Raw genomic sequence first — 17824 nt, 5'->3', positions numbered from 1 at the left:
GTCGTTCCGGGCTGTCCATCTTCACCGGGGGGCCTCTTCTCCGTGCTTCGGGCCCGGAATAGAGGCGTTGCCTTGACGACGACGCAGAGGGACGTTGCTAATGAGCGTCCCTGTGCGTCGTCGTCAAGGCAACGTGACTATTCTGGGCCCGAAGCGCGGAGAAGAGGCCCCCCCCGGTGAAGATGGACAGCCCGGAACGACTATCCCACCGGACGACCTCCCCACCGGACAGTCCTGCAGCACCGGACCAGCGCACCCTAACGTCCCGCTGAGCGGAGGCGAGTACAGAACTAAAGGGGGTGAGAGGGGGGTGTCTGGATGATGCAGTTTCAAAAATACAACTCCCAGCAAGCCCGGACAGCCGATGGCTGCCCGGGCTTGCTGGGAGTTGTAGTCTTGAAACATCTGGAGGGCCGCAGGTTGAAGACCACTGAGGGCGGAGAGTTCACTCGAGTATAAGCCGGCTTATACTCAAGTATATACGGTACAAAAAGAGCTACTAAATCAGGATAGTAAGATGTGGAGGTATGTTTTATCAATCTCTGGGGCGTTACTCGAGCAGTGCCACTAGCAAATCTACAGCAAAAATGTGAGCATCATTTGCATATCCTTTTGTAAATAGATTTCTGATTTGCCATAGGCAAATGTTATCATACCCAAGGAGTTATATTTCATACAGTAATTATTCATATATTTATAATAGTAGAACAAGAAAGAAGTCGGCGACTCACATACATGGGGAGAGAAAGACGTACAGGGGGTACAGCTGTCTGGCAACGGGACCGTTTCACATGTTTCAAATGCTTCGTCAGGCCTGACGAAGCATGTGAAACATGTGAAACATGTGAAACGGTCCCGTTGCCAGACAGCTGTACCCCCTGTACGTCTTTCTCTCCCCATGTATTTGAGTACTAATAAAGAAGAAACTGCTTGAAAATCAGCTCCGGTGAGTCGCCGACTTCTTTCTCGTTCTACTATTATAAGACTACTGCTTAATGTTCAGTCAGAGCACCACCAAGGTTTCACAGAAGCAGCCCAACCAGTAATCCTTTTTCCACTAGTCCCACGTTTACAGACTGAGTAGTGCCGATCTCACTTGTCTATTTTACCTGTATTCATATATTTATATTTAATGTATTTGCCTCTCTTTATTTATTTGCCACACTTTCTTTAAAAAGTGATTTACAATGTAATCAGAAGGAAAATTAATGAATTCATCAGGTCACTTCATATAATTATAGCAGAAGATCATTGTTCATGGGCAGGAAGATGAAATATAATGGAATATAATTGGATATTGAATCAGATGCTCCTGGTTCAATAGTTTTTCCTAGTCGCTGTGATGGTTGAGCTGTTTGGTTAATTGCATTCTTAAGACTTGAATATCATTGCACTAGGATAGCTAATCTGTCGTAATGGTAATAGACACTGCACGCCTTATTTTCACCAGAACGCCCAGCACTCAAAGAGTTCTTGTTTAGAAAGGAGACACATCATTAGCCTTTTACTTGTATTTGGGCAAAGGTAGAGCAGCTATCTTTATAACTACTGGGATTGGGACAAGCCTCACTGCATAAGGATTTAAAGGGGTATTCCAGGAAAAAAAACTTTTTTTTATATCAACTGGCTCCAGAAATGTAAACAAATTTGTAAATTACTTCTATTAAAAAATATGAATCCTTCCAATAATTATCAGCTGCTGAAGTTGAGTTGTTCTTTTCTGCTGGCATCTCTGCTTGTCTCGGGAACTGCACAGAGTAGAAGAGGTTTGCTATGGGGATTTGCTTCTACTCTGGACAGTTCCCGAGACAGGTGTCATCAGTGAGCACTTAGACAGAAAAGAACAGCTCAACTTCAGCAGCTCATAAGTACTGAAAGGATTAAGATTTTTTTTAATAGAAGTAATTTACAAATCTGTTTAACTTTCTGGAGCCAGTTGATATATAAAAAATAGTTTTTTCCTGGATAACCCCTTTAACACTGTTATAATCCTGATACAATGCATGGTGTTGAATAAGAGTAGATAAAATGTATTATGCATTAATAATCTAGATCCAATTTGTGAAGCCCTTAATAATGCTGATATAACAAATGACACTTTAATAACACTGATATGCTTCACAATACTGAAAGGGAAAGGGAAAATTCCACAAATTTGCAGCATTCAAATCTGCGCTTATTTTACGTGGGATTTGCTGCTTGTAAATTTAGCTGAAAGAATGAACATGGCGAAATGCAGATCTGCGTCATTACATCTGTAACGGAAACTCTGCTGTTTGAAAGCAATGGAGGCTGCAGCAAGAGGCTTCTGTGCTGAATTTTCTTGTGAAAATTCAGCGTGGAATTTCTGTAGTGTGAAAATACCCTGGTAAAGGTAATATATGATGCTATAATAAGTAATTCATACTATAATGTCATAATAATGATGATATAATATATAATGATGTAATACTGTAGATTAGAGATGAGCGAACTTACAGTAAATTTGATTCGTCACAAACTTCTCGGCTCGGCAGTTGATGACTTATCCTGCGTAAATTAGTTCAGCCTTCAGGTGCTCCGGTGGGCTGGAAAAGGTGGATACATTCCTAGGAAAAAGTCTCCTAGGACTGTATCCACCTTTTCCAGCCCACCGGAGCACCTGAAAGCTGAACTCATTTATGCAGGAAAAGTCATCAACTGCCGAGCCGAGAAGTCCGTGACGAATCGAATTTACTGTTAATTCGCTCATCTCTACTGTAGATATAATACTAATATAGTACATGATTCTGTAGTAATGCTGATATAATGCATGATGTCATAGTTATGGTATAATACATATAGTACTTCAGGTGCATTACTAGTACTGGGCATCTGAGGGGCAAGCCATGGAATTTGGCCCTGTTCCTTGGATCTCCAGGCAACCCACCATGTTCAACTGTCAGCTCCCATTTACTCCTGTAGGATACAAGACAATTCAATCCTGCATCCTATTGGCCACCGAGACATGATCCCAGCACAGGACATGATCCCAGCAATGATGTAACATTGTGCCCACATGAAATACTCCTTCCAGGGTCTCATAGGCTGCTGGCCTGAACAGAGAGAAATCAGCACAGTCTGCCATAGGAAAGGACTTGGTGAGTTTTAGGGTTTTTTCTATCCCTTATGGGAGGTTTGGGGATTTTGTCTGAACTCCCATGCAATCTATGGGACTTCTGGTACATCTCCTGATTGGGTTACTCTCAGGCTGCAGAGATTTCCAGGACTTTTTAACAACCTGCTTGTTTGGCAGGAAGGTGTAGAGACTAGTTAATGCAGGGGAGAGAATATGAGGACTAGAGTGTCGTTGTTGCTTTTTCAATTTGCTGGACCAGCATATCATTTCATCATGTTGTTGATTATCTAGAAGGGATTGTCTGGTCATTTGGTCCAACAGTAGTTTGTTATCTGGGTCCTTAATATGATTTTTGTCCCAGCCTGTCTCCTGAGTATCCCGGTTACCAGCCACATGAAACGCGTTGGAAATGGAAAATAAATGTGTTTTTGTCATCTAATTTTTTGTTTTCTGTTGAGCTGGGTTGTTTAACAATAACCTTTATTAGGTGGATATAGTGGGTCGGTTCTTTATCTGAAGAGCCATGACCACCTTACCACTAGGAGAAAATTGATACTGAATATAGTTTTCTCTTGTAGTTTGAACCCATGTTTGATTAAGATTGTTGCATAAGGTGTTTTTTTAAATCATGAGGGGTAGTTTTAAGTTTTAATTAATGATGATTAAAGGTTAAGTTTTATTACCGGTGCTTCAGTGATATTGCTTTTTTATTCCCACAAAGTTTAGGTAGGAAGACCATGCAACACCAAGTACTATATAAATAGTACTATATAAATACCCCTTACCTATGAATCGTATGACTCGTCGGATTAAGGGGTTTAAGTAACAGCACTCTCCAGTCAGAATCATCTTTTCATGAGTAATCAGGTTTTCTCTGGTAGACTTTATAAAGTAAGTTGCTACTTCACCAATAAATATCTGAAAAATAAAATAAGAAATATGTGTCAGAAACAAATTCATGTTGTCACAATTTTTAAGTAAAAAAATGCACTCTTTAATGAACAATTTTGCTTCTATAAGGAGAAAGAAATGGCAACGAGTCCACAAAACTCTTAACTTGCAGGTCCACAAGCTTGTAGGTCAGATGAAGCAAGTACTGTACATATTAAGTACAGAAGTCACTAAAGTATCTAATATATTGAAATTTATATATATATATATATATATATATATATATATATATATATATATATCAGCACTCTTGGTCAAAAAAAGGGCGCACTTTTTGATCAAAACATGTCCCGCATCCACCACACGGAGGTGCCTCCTTTCGGATGGGACCCTAATACACATTTCACTCACCTCTGCTGGGCATATGGCCTCTGACTGGGTGACATGCTGGATCCACTATCAATTTAAAATCCTCCTGTGAAAAAGAGAAGGGGTGCACGGCTAGAGAGGGTGCCACTCCCCCTAAATTGCATAGCAAAAACACAAAAAAGAAAAATAGCCAGCACAACTACCTAATACATGGATACACGCTGCTGTGGCAAATATGAAGTACACAAAAAAGAAGGTTGCAGCTGCACTCTTGGTCGGACAAAAAAAATGGAGGCTCTTTGAGCACTTTTTGATCAAAACATGTCCCCCATCCACCATGCGGAGGTGGCCTCTTCTCGGATGGACCCATTCATTCAGAGGCCATATGCCCAACAGAGGTGAGTGTATTAAGCATGTTAGGGTCCCATCCGACGAGAGGCCACCTCCGTGTGGTGGATGGCGGACACGTTTTGATCAAAAAGTGCGCTAAGAGCCTCAATTTTTTTGACCAAGAGTGGTGCTGCAACCTTCCTTTTTGTATCCATTGTATTTGCCACATTTGCCGTGTATTAGGCAGTTGTGCTGGCTATTTTTCTTTTTTCATATATATATATATATATATATATATATATATATATATATATGTATTTATTTTATTATTATTATTATTTTATTTTTATTTTTAAGTAGCCCAAACCTGTTTGACAAAATGCACTTTTCTTTAAAAAAGAATTATTATAGAGCACATTGCACATATCAGCAGAGAAATAATAAATGACTACATTTGGGCAGACAGATGTTACCTCCTTTTGCTCAATTTGTTTGGATATTTGGATCATGTGAACTTGTGATTTGCTGTTCATTGTATAAAACAATTAGCCTTGCAAGGTCGTGCTGTTCTGCATTGATTGTTAAAGGACACGTCACCAGGACTTGTTCCACATTTAATGCACCACTAAAAGGCATTGTGGATGGAATGTAGTATTTTTGACAGCTACTATGTAACCAAACACAGGAGAGGATTCGAACACATGGTAGAATAACTGATACTTTTCCTTAATTTTGATTTCACTCAAGCATTTGGATCAGAAAAATGTATTTAAAAAAAACCTTCACAAACACTGCACATTCAATTCCAACCTAATATTGCTAAATGAGAGGTAAAATCCAAAAGTGTTAATCTGGACAAAAGCAAAAGGTCAGTTTCCTGTTACTGTGACTAGAAACATAGAAAGTGTTGGCTGATAAGAACCATTTGGCCCATCTAGTCTGCCCAATATTCTGAAGTCTACCCAATATTACAATAATTACAATTACAGTATAGGTTATAAGAAAACAAAAAAGGTCTTCTGAAACCCTATTAAAGGAAATGTGTTAGGAGAAAATGACTTGATGCGTAAATTAACTTTTTGTGTTAAACATGCCCCCTCCCTTAGACATTGCATTGAGGGGATGTGGCCGCGACGTCACGAGCCTCCGACGCTGCATCTGACGCCCTTTATATGGATACACTTTAATAAAATGGGAATGGTTGGTGATATTAACTTCCTGTTTGTGGCACAGTAGTATATGTGAGGGGGGGAAACTTTTCAAGGAGGGTGGTGACCATGGTGGCCATTTTGAAATCGGGCATTTTGAATCCAACTTTTGTTTTTTCAATAGGAAGAGGGTCATGTGACACATCAAACTTATTGGGAATTTCACAAGAAACACAATGATGTGCTTGATTTTAACGTAACTTTATTCTTTTATGAGTTATTTACAAGTTTCTGACCACTTATAAAATGTGTTCAATGTGCTGCCCATTGTGTTGGATTGTGAATGCAACCCTCTTCTCCCACTCTTCACACATTGATAGCAACACCGCAGGAGAACTGCTAGCACAGGCTTCCAGTATCCGTAGTTTCAGGTGCTGCAGAATGGGCAAAACAAAAATTGGAACAGGACCCTCAGTTTACGCAGAAGATTTTGTTCAGTGATGAGGCAAACTTTTATGTGTGTGAAGAGTGGGAGAAGAGGGTTGCATTGACAATCCAACACAATGGGCAGCACATTGAACACATTTTATAAGTGGTCAGAAACGTGTAAATAACTCATGAAAGAATAAAGTTACGTTAAAACCAAGCACATCATTGTTTTTCTTGTGAAATTCCCAATAAGTTTGATGTGTCACATGACTCTCTTCCTACTGAAAAAACAAAAGTTGGATGCAAAATGGCCAACTTAAAAATGGCCGCCATGGTCACCACCCATCTTGAAAAGTTTCCCCCCTCATATATACTAATGTGCCACAAACAGAAAGTTAATATCACCAACCATTCCCATTTTATTAAGGTGTATCCATATAAATGGCCCACCCTGTACTACATTCAGTTCAGTTCTAAATGCATACAGTTTTTTTTGTGGGACTGAATGTTGTCACTATTAGAGTAGACTACGTTTGGTCTACTGAACATAATGGACACAGCTCAGGTACATTGAAGTATATGTCAGCCACATTTTTTGCTGCAATTCTGATGTATACCCCAACATTACCGCACTTTTCAAGTGTGAACATAACCCTATTGGTGCCTAAATACCTTTGTGAGGACATGTTCCTCACAAAGGAATTTGAGGTTTAGGCATGGAAACATTTCTCTTATATAAACATACTTCACACAAACTGACCCATGACAACTTTGCTGGTTCCACTCCCAAATGATGCCAACAAAACCCAGTAGACCCTTGTCTTATACCAAGGCTCATCAGATGCTGCCAGGATTCTAGACTTTGCTGTCTTTGCTGCATTGTGAACAGAGCCATAGAGTTTTTTACAATTTTATCCAGTCTATGTAATTCTATGTAAGCTCAACACACCCGCAAAACAAATCTCTCTTCTGCCCTGATAGCTTTCTTTCTTGTCAGGTAAAGACTTCCACAGGGTGGTGGGTGGATAACGGCGCTGACCAAGATAGGACACGTCCGGTGAGTAAAAGGTTTTATTCAAATGCAACACGTTTCACCGCGCTTGCGCGGCTTCCTCAAGAAGACGCGCAAGCCCGGTGAAATGTGTTGCATTTGAATAAATCCTTTAACTCACCAGATGTGTCCTATCTTGGTCAGCTCTGTTACCCACCATCCACCCTGTGGAACACTTTACCTGCCGTGTCTCGTTAAGGTCGGGGAAGCTGCAGACCAGGCTTTCTTACTCAGCCACACTGACCATTGTTCTGGTAAGAGTTTCTTACTACACTAGTTCGAATCTTACAGTGACGATTTTACGCTATGGAGCGCTCTTCCCTTTTGTTTTAGCTGATGGCTTTCTAACATGTATGAGTGTAGGTGGATTTTACATTGTCATTTGCATGTCTTTTCAGCCTTTTCAGATGAAAACGTACACATTAACATTGATTGACAACAAGCAGACACATTGGAAATGAAAAGGAATTGCAAAACAAAGTATATTTAAAAGTTGCTAAACTTTTCATGAAACCGTGATTGACCTTATGGAAGACTGGAAAATGCTATAAGATATGTATTACATAATAAAGAGAGGAATTGTAATAACTCATGTGAAATTTGTTTCCTTTGTGAAATTATAGTTTACAGTAATGTGCATAGATTTGTACAGCAACCACTGGGCAACTCAACGTGGCATTTAAATAATTAAAAAAGCGTAGCATCTGAATTACTTACAATAGCTGTTGGTGTCGCTGCCAGCACACAGTACAGCACCAGAGGGGAAATAAAACTTTCATCCTCAGTCCCTGGGTATGGTTTCATTAGATTTCCATCTTGGCAGAAGAAGCCTTGAATGTGCACTTGAAAGGTATCCGTGCACTCAAAGTAGTATGCAAGCAGAACAGTGCCAGCCATAATGACGAGCTGAAAGTAAAGCATATTAGGTTAAAATCTAGAAGCCAAAAGTCCTGAATCTGAGAATAAATCCTTCCATATGACAATGTCCCCATCACCGGAGCAATCGCCTCTTAACTAGAACTGGTATTGTTGCAGGGTTGATATTTTCCATACAGTGTCTGATACATAAGCCTCTTGGCAAACCAACTTAATGAATGCGTCTGATCGAAGTTTGGCCTGTGCCTGTTGACAGAGGGATATGTGCCTTAAGCCGCTAGTTTATCAAAGGGTACGTTGTGTCATTTATGAGATGGATCAATGCAGCTATGGGAAAAATCTATGTTACACTGTGTTGATATAAAGTACTTTAATGCCAAATACTAAGAATCAATGTAAGTACTTGTATTCAGATAACTGGTATTACTGATCAGCTACAAACTATTCATTTAATTCAAGTATTCAGTGTATTATATGGAATGAATATTAACTACCACATCATTTACTTACTGATGGGAAACTGGATTAACCCCTTAAGGACCGAGCGTTTTTCCGTTTTTGCACTTTCACTTTTTCCTCCTTACCTTTTAAAAATCATGGGGCAGGTCACAGAAGAAGCATGGATAGGTAAAAGCAAGGGTAGTTTATTCTCCCAGCATGCAACGCGTTTCACTGCAACAGCAGCTCTGCTACACCGCTCAACTAGACGCGCTGTGATGACGTCATCAAGGGAGGCCCTTAGACAGTCATCACGGTGCGTCTAGTTGAGCGGTGTAGCAGAGCTGCTGTTGCAGTGAAACGCGTTGCATGCTGGGAGAATAAACTACCCTTGCTTTTACCTATCCATGCTTCTTCTGTGACCTGCGCCATTTGAAAGCCGGCACCTTTGTCTGAAGTCTGCCTCTATACACCTCCTGCTCAGCCTGCTGGCTGCGGACACTACAGGCGCTCACCATTGTTGTGTATGTGGGTACACAACATTTCCAGGTGAGCCTCCTTTTTCAGTGCATAAGTTGCCTGATAAGTTACTCTTTTAATACACCATGGAGCGCTTTGTTCTTTGTCATTTTTAGCTTTTAAAAATCATAACCATTTCAATTTTGCACCTAAAAACCCATGTGATGGCTTATTTTTTGCGCAACCAATTCTAGTTTGTAATGACATTAGTCATTTTACCCAAAAATCTACGATGAAACAAAAAAATAATAATAATTGTGCAACAAAATAGATGAAAAAATGCCATTTTGCAACTTTTGGGGATTCCGTTTCTGCGCAGTACATTTTTCGGTAAAAAAAAATACACCTTATCTTTATTATGTAGGTCCATATGATTAAAATGATATCCTACTTATATAGGTTTGATTTTGTATTACTTAAAAAAAAAAATCATAACTACATCCACAAAAATGTATATTTTTAAAATTGTCATCTTCTGACCCCTATAACTTTTTTATTTAACCATGTATGGGGCGGTATTGAGGGCTCATTTTTGTATTGATCAAACTTTTTGATCGCTTTTTATTCATTTTTTCATGATATAAAAAGTGACCAAAAATATGCTACTTTGGACTTTGGAATTTTTTTGCACGTACGCCATTGACTGTGCAGTTTAATTTACTATATATTTTTATAGTTCGGACGCAGCGATACCCAATATGTTTATTTTTATTCACACAGTTTTATTTTAATGGGAAAAGGGGGTGATTCAAACTTTTATTAGGAGAGGGGTTAAATGATTTTTATTAACTTTTTTTTTCACTTTTTTTTTTTTTTTGCAATGTTATGGCCCCCATAGGGGATTATAACATGCATTACATTGAGGGGTACTTTGAGGGGTGCAGTTTTTATAATGGGGTCATTTATGGGGTATTTCTAATATGAAGGCTCTTCAAATCCACTTCAATTGATGTTGAACTTTGAAGCCCTCTCATGTCTTCCAAAAGTAAAAACATGTCAACTTTATGATGCAAACACAAAATAGACATATTGTATATGTGAATCAATATATAATTTATTTGGAATGTCTATTTTCCTTATAAGCAGAGAGCTTCAAAGTTCGAAAAAAATCTAAATTTAAAATTTTTTCATAAAGTTTTGGAATTTTTCACCAAGAAATGATGCAAGTATCGACAAAATTTTACCACTAACATAAAGTAGAATATGTCACGAAAAAACAATCTCGGAATTAGAAGGAAAAGTAAAAGTATCCCAGAGTTATTCATGCTTAAAGTGACAGTGGTCAGAATTGCAAAAAAACACTCTGGTCCTTAAGATGAAAATGGACTTGGTCCTTAAGGGGTTAAAGGGCCAAAACTTTCATTTTTCATTTTAACCTTTTTGCTATTTATATAGTTAAATGGGCACTCTCTTTAACCCCTTAAGGACCAGGGGTTTTTCCATTTTTGCATTTTCGTTTTTTGCTCCTTGCCTTTAAAAAATCATAACTCTTTCAATTTTGCACCTAAAAATCCATATGATTGCTTATTTTTTGCGACACCAATTCTACTTTGTAATGATGTCATTCATTTTGCCCAAAAATCTACGGTGAAATGGAAAAAAAAATTATTGTGAGACAAAATTGAAAAAAAAAACGCCGTTTTGAAACTTTTGGGGGCTTCCGTTTCTACATAGTACATTTTTGGGTAAAAATGACACCTTATCTTTATTCTGTAGGTTCCTACAATTAAAATGATCCCCTTCTTATATAGGTTTGATTTTGTCGTACTTCTGGAAAAAATCATAACTACATGCAGGAAAATTTATACTTTTAAAATTGTCATCTTCTGACCCCTATAACTTTTTATTTAACCATGTATGGGGCAGTATGAGGGCTCATTTTTTTCGCCGTGATCTGAAGTTTTTAGCGGTAACATTTTTGTATTGATCAAACTTTTTGATCGCTTTTTATTCATTTTTTCATGATATAAAAAGTGACCAAAAATGCACTATTTTGAACGTTGGAATTTTTTTGCGCGTACACCATTGACCATGCAGTTTAATTAACAATATATTTTTATAATTCAGACATTTCCACACGCGGTGATACCATATATGTTTATTTTTATTTTTATTTACACTGTTTTTTTAATGGGAAAAGGGGGGTGATTCAAACTTTTAATAGGGGAGGGGTTAAATGATCTTTATTCACTTTTTTTTCACATCTTTTACATTGATCACTGGTTTCTCATAGGAAACCAGTGATCGATGATTCTGCCGCTTGACTGCTCATGCCTGGATCTCAGGCACTGAGCAGTTATTCGGCGATCGGACAGCGAGGAGGCAGGTAGGGACCCTCCTGCTGTCCTGTAAGCTGTTCGGGATGCCGCGATTTCGCCGCGGCTATCCCGAACAGCCCACTGAGCTAACCGGCATGGTTTCACTTTCACTTTAGATGCAGATGTCAACTTTGAACGCTGCGTCTAAAGGGTTAATAGCAAGCGGCATCGCGATCAATGCTGCGCGCTATTAGCCACGGGTCCCGGCCTCTAACAAAGCAGTGGCCCCGTGTTATAGATCGGGAGCGGACACATGACGTTCCAGTGAAGGGGTTAAAATAAATTTGTCCTTAAGGGGTTAAAATAAATTTTTGCTATTGCACTCCTTATGGTAAAAAAAACTATTTCTAATATACTTTGGTTAAAAATAAATTTTTTTAAAGTTTTCTATGTTTTATTTGTGCTTAAAAAAGCTCAAGAGCACATTTTCCCCCATCTTATACACAGACTTAGGACCGAAGCCCAAACACAGGAAGTGCAGCACTCCAGGCTGCACTTCCTGTGTTTGGACCTTGGTCCTAAGTCTGTGTATAAGATGGTGGGAAATGTGCTCTTGTTTTAAGCACAAATAAAACATAGAAAACATCTTTTTTTTTTAAACAAAGTATATTAGAAATATTTTTTATTTGCCATAAGGAGTGCAATAGCAAAAATAAAGTTTAATGAGAGTTACCCTTTAAAGAACATTTTGGGGTTAGTTTTATTCTCTTTGGCAATGAGTCTTTCTGTCTCTATTTTTGGAGCTTTTATCTGTTTTTTCCATATTTTACATTTTTCTCTATAGCTTTTTAATGCTTCTTCACTGCCGTCCTGTTTTAGTAGTTTAAATGTTTTATTTTCGTCATATATTGCCCCCTTAACATTCTTATACATCCATATTGGTTTTCTTTTATTTCTGACACTTTTATTCCCATAAGGTATATACATCTTACAGTGAGAATTTAAGATATTTTTAGAAGTCTCCCATATAGTGTCAGTATTCATATTTTTGAGGACATTATCCCAATTTATATTGTTGAGGGCTTCCCTGAGTTAGTCAAACTTTGCCTTCCTAAAGTTCATTGTTTTTGTGGCCCCTCGAGAGATTCCCTTATTGAAGAACAAGTTATAATGTATTATATTATTGTCACGATTCGGCTAGCTGGTTGTGGATCCTCTGTGTCAGCGAGGGATTGGCGTGGACCATGCCGGTGGACCGGTTCTAAGATGCTACTGATATTCACCAGAGCCCGCCGCAAAGCGGGATGGTCTTGCTGCGGCGGTAGCAACCAGGTCTTATCCACTAGCAACGGCTCAACCTCGCTGACTGCTGAGAAGGCGTGGGACAGAAGGACTAGGCAGAGACAAGGTCAGACGTAGCAGAAGGTCGGGGCAGGCGGCAAGGTTCGTAGTCAATATGGCAATAGCAGGAGGTCAGGAACACAGTATGGGTAAACACAGTAATAGCTTTCTCAAGGCACTAAGGCAACAAGATCCGGCGAGGGAGTGCAGGGGAAGTGAGGTATAAGTAGGGCATGGAACAGGTGCAAGGTAATCAGGGAGATTGGGCCAGGCACCATCATTGGTGCACTGGCCCTTTAAATCTCAGAGAGCTGGCACGCGCGCGCCCTAGAGAGCGGAGCCGCGCACGCCAGAGCATGACAGTCGGGGACCGGGACAGGTAAGTGACTTGGGATGCGATTCGCGAGCGGGCGCGTCCCGCTATGCGAATCGCATCCCTGCCGGCAATGTCGGTGCAGCGCTCCCGGTCAGCGGGTCTGACCGGGGCGCTGCAGGGAGAGAAACGCCGCGAGCGCTTCGGGGAGGAGCAGGGACCCGGAGCGCTCGGCGTAACAATTATGATCATTATTTCCTAGGTGACCTTCTACCTGCACATTAGTTACTCTGTCAGGTCTGTTGGTTAATATTTAGTCTAGTAGGGCGCCCCCTCTGGTCGGGCTCTGCACCATTTGAGACAGATAATTGTCTTTAGTTATAGTCAGAAACCTGTTTCCTTTATGAGATTCACAGGACTCAATCTCCCAATTTATATTAGGATAAAGTCCCCCATTATTATCACATCATTTTGATTTGCTGCCTTGTTTATTTGCCTCAGTAATTGATTTTCTGCCTCTTCTGTTATATTTGGTGGCTTATAACAAAACCCCTATCAAAATTTTTTATTTTTATCTTCATATATTTCTACCCATAATGACTCCACATTATTGTTTCCCTCCTATATATCCTCCCACAGTCCGGCCTTCAGACTCGATTTCACATAAAGTCAAACTCCTCCCCCTTTCCGTTTTTTCCGATCCTTACTGAATAGACTATATCTGTATGTTGACCGCCCAGTCACAGCTATCATTCAACCAAGTCTCTGTTATACCCACTATGTCATCATTTTCCTCATACATCAACCACTCCAGTTCCTCTGTTTTTTTGGTCAGACTTCTGGCATTAGTCAACATGCAATTCAATGGTGTAATGGCGCCAGTAAGACAACACACTGTTCGGCGATATTTCAATGAAATTCAATTAAACTTCCTGTATTCAATTATTTCAATGAAACTCCCTGAATTTAAAGTCCCTTATTTTTAAGTCCCTCTCACTTTTCTACTTACACTCACTTGTATACTTCACACTCTTGTATACAGACACAAAATCACTAGCTCAGAAATCGCTTAGTATACTTTCTTTTATAGTTACCAGATACCACCTCTCTCTTCCACTGACTGGACGTGAATGCAAAAGGAAATTGCATTTCTGTTCTCAAGATAAATAGGCAAATTGTGGTAATAATCTCTTTACACCTGCATTGTGGTTTCCATTTACAGTAAAAACCTTAAAGCGTCACTGTTATTTGTAAAAAAAAAAAAAAACGTCAGACGTGTCAAAAGTTTAGATTGCACTGGGTTTAGACCCACTGCAATCGTGAGTTATAGCAAAATGAATACAGTTCACCGTTCATTATTGTCAGCCATACTTTATGAATTCAATAGGACATTTCAACCACCTAACATGGAAAACAAAGATTTGGGCAATTGGATATCATGAACATGTTCGTTTTAAGAGTTTTTTTGGCAACAGTTTTCCCACCCTTTTGGTTGCACTTGTATGGAGAGTATCAGAATGGATAGTTGTTGATCAAGCTATCTAATATGCTAAGCCAGCTTTGCCTGCATCCCTTGTCACCACTTATGTGGTGTAATGCCCCAAGGGTGTGGACCCACTGTGTCAAAGGTGGCAGCTGGTCTGGCAGGCAGAAGGGGCAAACTGACACTAAGTTAGCATCAGACGAAACAAAGTTGAATTAGGTGCTTATTAGCAGAGCAGGCACTGTGACAACAGCTAGCCAAGATGGCTACTGGCTCAGGCTAGCTGGAACAAGCTACAAGCAGATAGGAATTGTTGTAGACAGACCAAGTACATACAGAGGAGATGCAGGTGAGAGTCCAAGTGATGAGGAAAAAACAAAGTCCAGAAGGAAATTAGGAAGGAATCAGGAACACAAGATCAGCAGATTGACTTCACTTTAGACAAACAGGCTACAGAAACCTTAGCAGTGCAGGGTACAATCCAAAAGGTAACCTTGTTGAGGCCTATAACAGCAAATGTGGCAGACTTATATATGCAGATCCTGGATGGGATTGGAGGAGGCTCCATTAGGGAGTGCACACTGGCTCTATAAAACTCAGCCATTGCTTGCTAGCGGCCCCTAGTGGACAGAGCAGAAACTGCAGCACGATACACATCTGAGCAGGAAGACCAGGAAATACAGCAGACACATGGCACAGAGAATGTCACTCAACACTAGTAAGAACCAGGACACATGTTACGCTGGTGGTTGCCAGCCAGCACAGCAGCATTACGAGTAGGCTATCCCACATATAGACAGACTATTATTATCTATTTACAGTCTCTCTCTATCTATCTATCTGTTAAATCGCAGCACACAACGTATCTTCAGGGCAAAAAAAGTAACTAGTTTATTCTATCATCAGCAAGAAAAAGTGCAACGTTTCGGTAATCTCACATCACCATCCTCAGGCGATGTGAGATTACCGAAGCGTTGCACTTTTTCTTGCTGATGATGGAATAAACTAGTTACTTTTTTTTGCACTGAAGATACTTTGTGTGCTGCGGTTTTTTCAATTTTTTGTTGAAGTTGGAGTCCCTAACCAAGTCTCCTGTGACTGCATGCACCTTACAACTTCTTGGATCTGGATTGTCAGTTGTGCTGCTTTTCTGGAAACCTGTTTTATCTGTCTATTTATCTATCTGGCTATCCTATCTTTACTATCTATTAGGGATGCACCGATATATCGGCGGCCGAAAATACATATCGGACGAAAATAGCTGTTTCGGGGAAATGCCATTGGGGGGAGGGGGGGGCTGGGGGGGCCGGCCGCAACATCTGGGGGGGGGGGGTGTTTTGGTGTCGCGCTCTCTGGGATAGGAATACTTCTTTTTATGTGCCCGGGCCGGCTCCCGTGTGTGGCTGCAGGCCAACCAGAGCATATAAAACCTAATACTGCAGACTAAAAACCAGGGGGCCTCCAGCTGTTGTGAAACTACAACTCCCAGCATGCCCGGACCGGCAAAGTCTGTCCGGCCATGCTGGAAGTTGTAGTTTCACAACAGCTGGAGGCCCCCTGGTTTTTAGTATACAGTATTAGGTTTTATATGCTCTGGTTGGCCCCCGCCTGCAGCCACACACGGGAGCCGGCCCGGGCACATAAAAAGAAGTATTCCTAATCCTATCCCGGACATCCCTGTGTCACGAAAAATCTTTTCGGGACAAAAGGATGTCCGCCGGTCACTCACCATTCCCCCGGCGTCCTCCTGCGATCCTCCTTCGCTTCTCCGCCTCTATGGATGTACGCACGGGACGTCACTGACGTCCCGTGCGTACAACCATAGAGACGCAGGAGGACCGCAGGATCATCACAGGAGAACGCACGCCGGCCGGGGCCTGGTAAGTGACCACGTCATCTTGTTCAGTGTTCCGGTCACCGCTCCCCCGGTCCCGGCACCTACTGCTATGGTCCATGGGCCATAGCAGTAGATGTGACCCCGGGCCAGATGAGCGGTGACCGGATCACTGTGGGGGCAGCAGTACAGACATACAGCCTCCAGCCATACACTGTATATGGCTGGAAGCTGTATGTCTGTGGGGTGGGGGGAAGCTGCCTACTATTGTGGGGGAGCTGCCTAATATTGTTGGGGGGGAGCTGCCTAATATTGTGGGGGGAGCTGCCTAATATTGTTGGGGGGGGAGCTGCCTAATATTGTTGGGGGGGAGCTGCCTAATATTGTTGGGGGGGGGGAGCTGCCTAATATTGTTGGGGGGGAGCTGCCTAATATTGTGGGGGAGCTGCCTAATATTGTGGGGGGAGCTGCCTAATATTGTGGGGGGAGCTGCCTAATATTGTTGTGGGGAGCTGCCTAATATTGTGGGGGAACTGCCTACTATTGTGGGGGAACTGCTGACCTAATGTGGGGGGGAGCTGCCTAATATTGTGGGGGAACTGCCTAATATTGTTGGGGGGAGCTGCCTAATATTGTGGGGGAAATGCTGACCTAATGTGGGGGAGCTGCCCACTATTGTGGGGGAGCTGCCTATTAATGTGGGGGAGCTGCCTATTAATGTGGGGGAGCTGCCTATTAATGTGGGGGAACTCCCGACCTAATGTGGGGGAATCTAATGAGCGGAGCGCTGCATTTTACCAGAAGACGGGGAGAAGTCATTTTCAGTTTCGGTATCGGTTTCGGCCGGACATTTTTTTTTATTTCGGTTTTGTTTCGGTTCTGAAATTTCCATTTCGGTGCACCTCTATCTTTCATACATCTATACTTCCTATCTATCTATCTTTCAATAGAGTGTGGCCCAACAGTGCAGTTCAATACTTCTGCAGTAGATGTCAGCAGAGAGTTATGAAATCAAATAGAGCTGTACACAAAATGCTGATAGTTTTGGCTAAATTAAAAAACTAAATTAGTATTAAAATACGCATCTGCTGCCATAATTAAATAAGTATTCTTACTAATTAACATTATTCACCATTAAACTGAAATACAGATGCGTGAGTAGGATGTATAAACAGTTGTTCCTCAGGTACCGCGAAAGACGCCTAATATATATTTTATATTTAACTTTTTTTCTATTCTAAGTAAATAGAGCTCTAGTCCTTGGCTTAAATATAGGCCTTTGAAAAATAATGAATGTTTCCTATAGATATGTTTTATTTTATTATTGTTATTGTATTTATTTCCTGAAAAAAGGCCGGTGGTTTGATTGCTCATATTTCCCACCCCTGTGAACCATGCTGCTGGACTACATAGAGCAGGGTTGAGAGTACCTGGGTCCTAGGAACCT

At 40.9% G+C, this 17824-nt stretch overlaps 1 protein-coding gene across 1 annotated transcript in view; it reads right to left on the bottom strand.

Moving 5' to 3' along the window:
- The window catches only part of PLPPR1 (phospholipid phosphatase related 1), a 185791-nt gene that overhangs the window by 35486 nt on the left and 132481 nt on the right, over nucleotides 1-17824 (bottom strand). Inside the window, exons 3-4 of the mRNA XM_056519271.1 lie at nucleotides 8033-8221; nucleotides 3883-4015 (exon numbers count right to left, since the gene is read on the bottom strand). Of these exons, the coding sequence (XP_056375246.1) occupies nucleotides 3883-4015; nucleotides 8033-8221 (322 nt within the window). The remainder of the gene's footprint in view (nucleotides 1-3882; nucleotides 4016-8032; nucleotides 8222-17824) is intronic.

The sequence above is a fragment of the Hyla sarda genome, chromosome 1 (genome assembly GCF_029499605.1).
Source record: "Hyla sarda isolate aHylSar1 chromosome 1, aHylSar1.hap1, whole genome shotgun sequence".
Classification (NCBI taxonomy): domain Eukaryota; kingdom Metazoa; phylum Chordata; class Amphibia; order Anura; family Hylidae; genus Hyla; species Hyla sarda.
The sequence above is the reverse complement of the archived record's forward strand: the minus strand, read 5'-3'. Positions and strand labels throughout refer to the sequence as shown.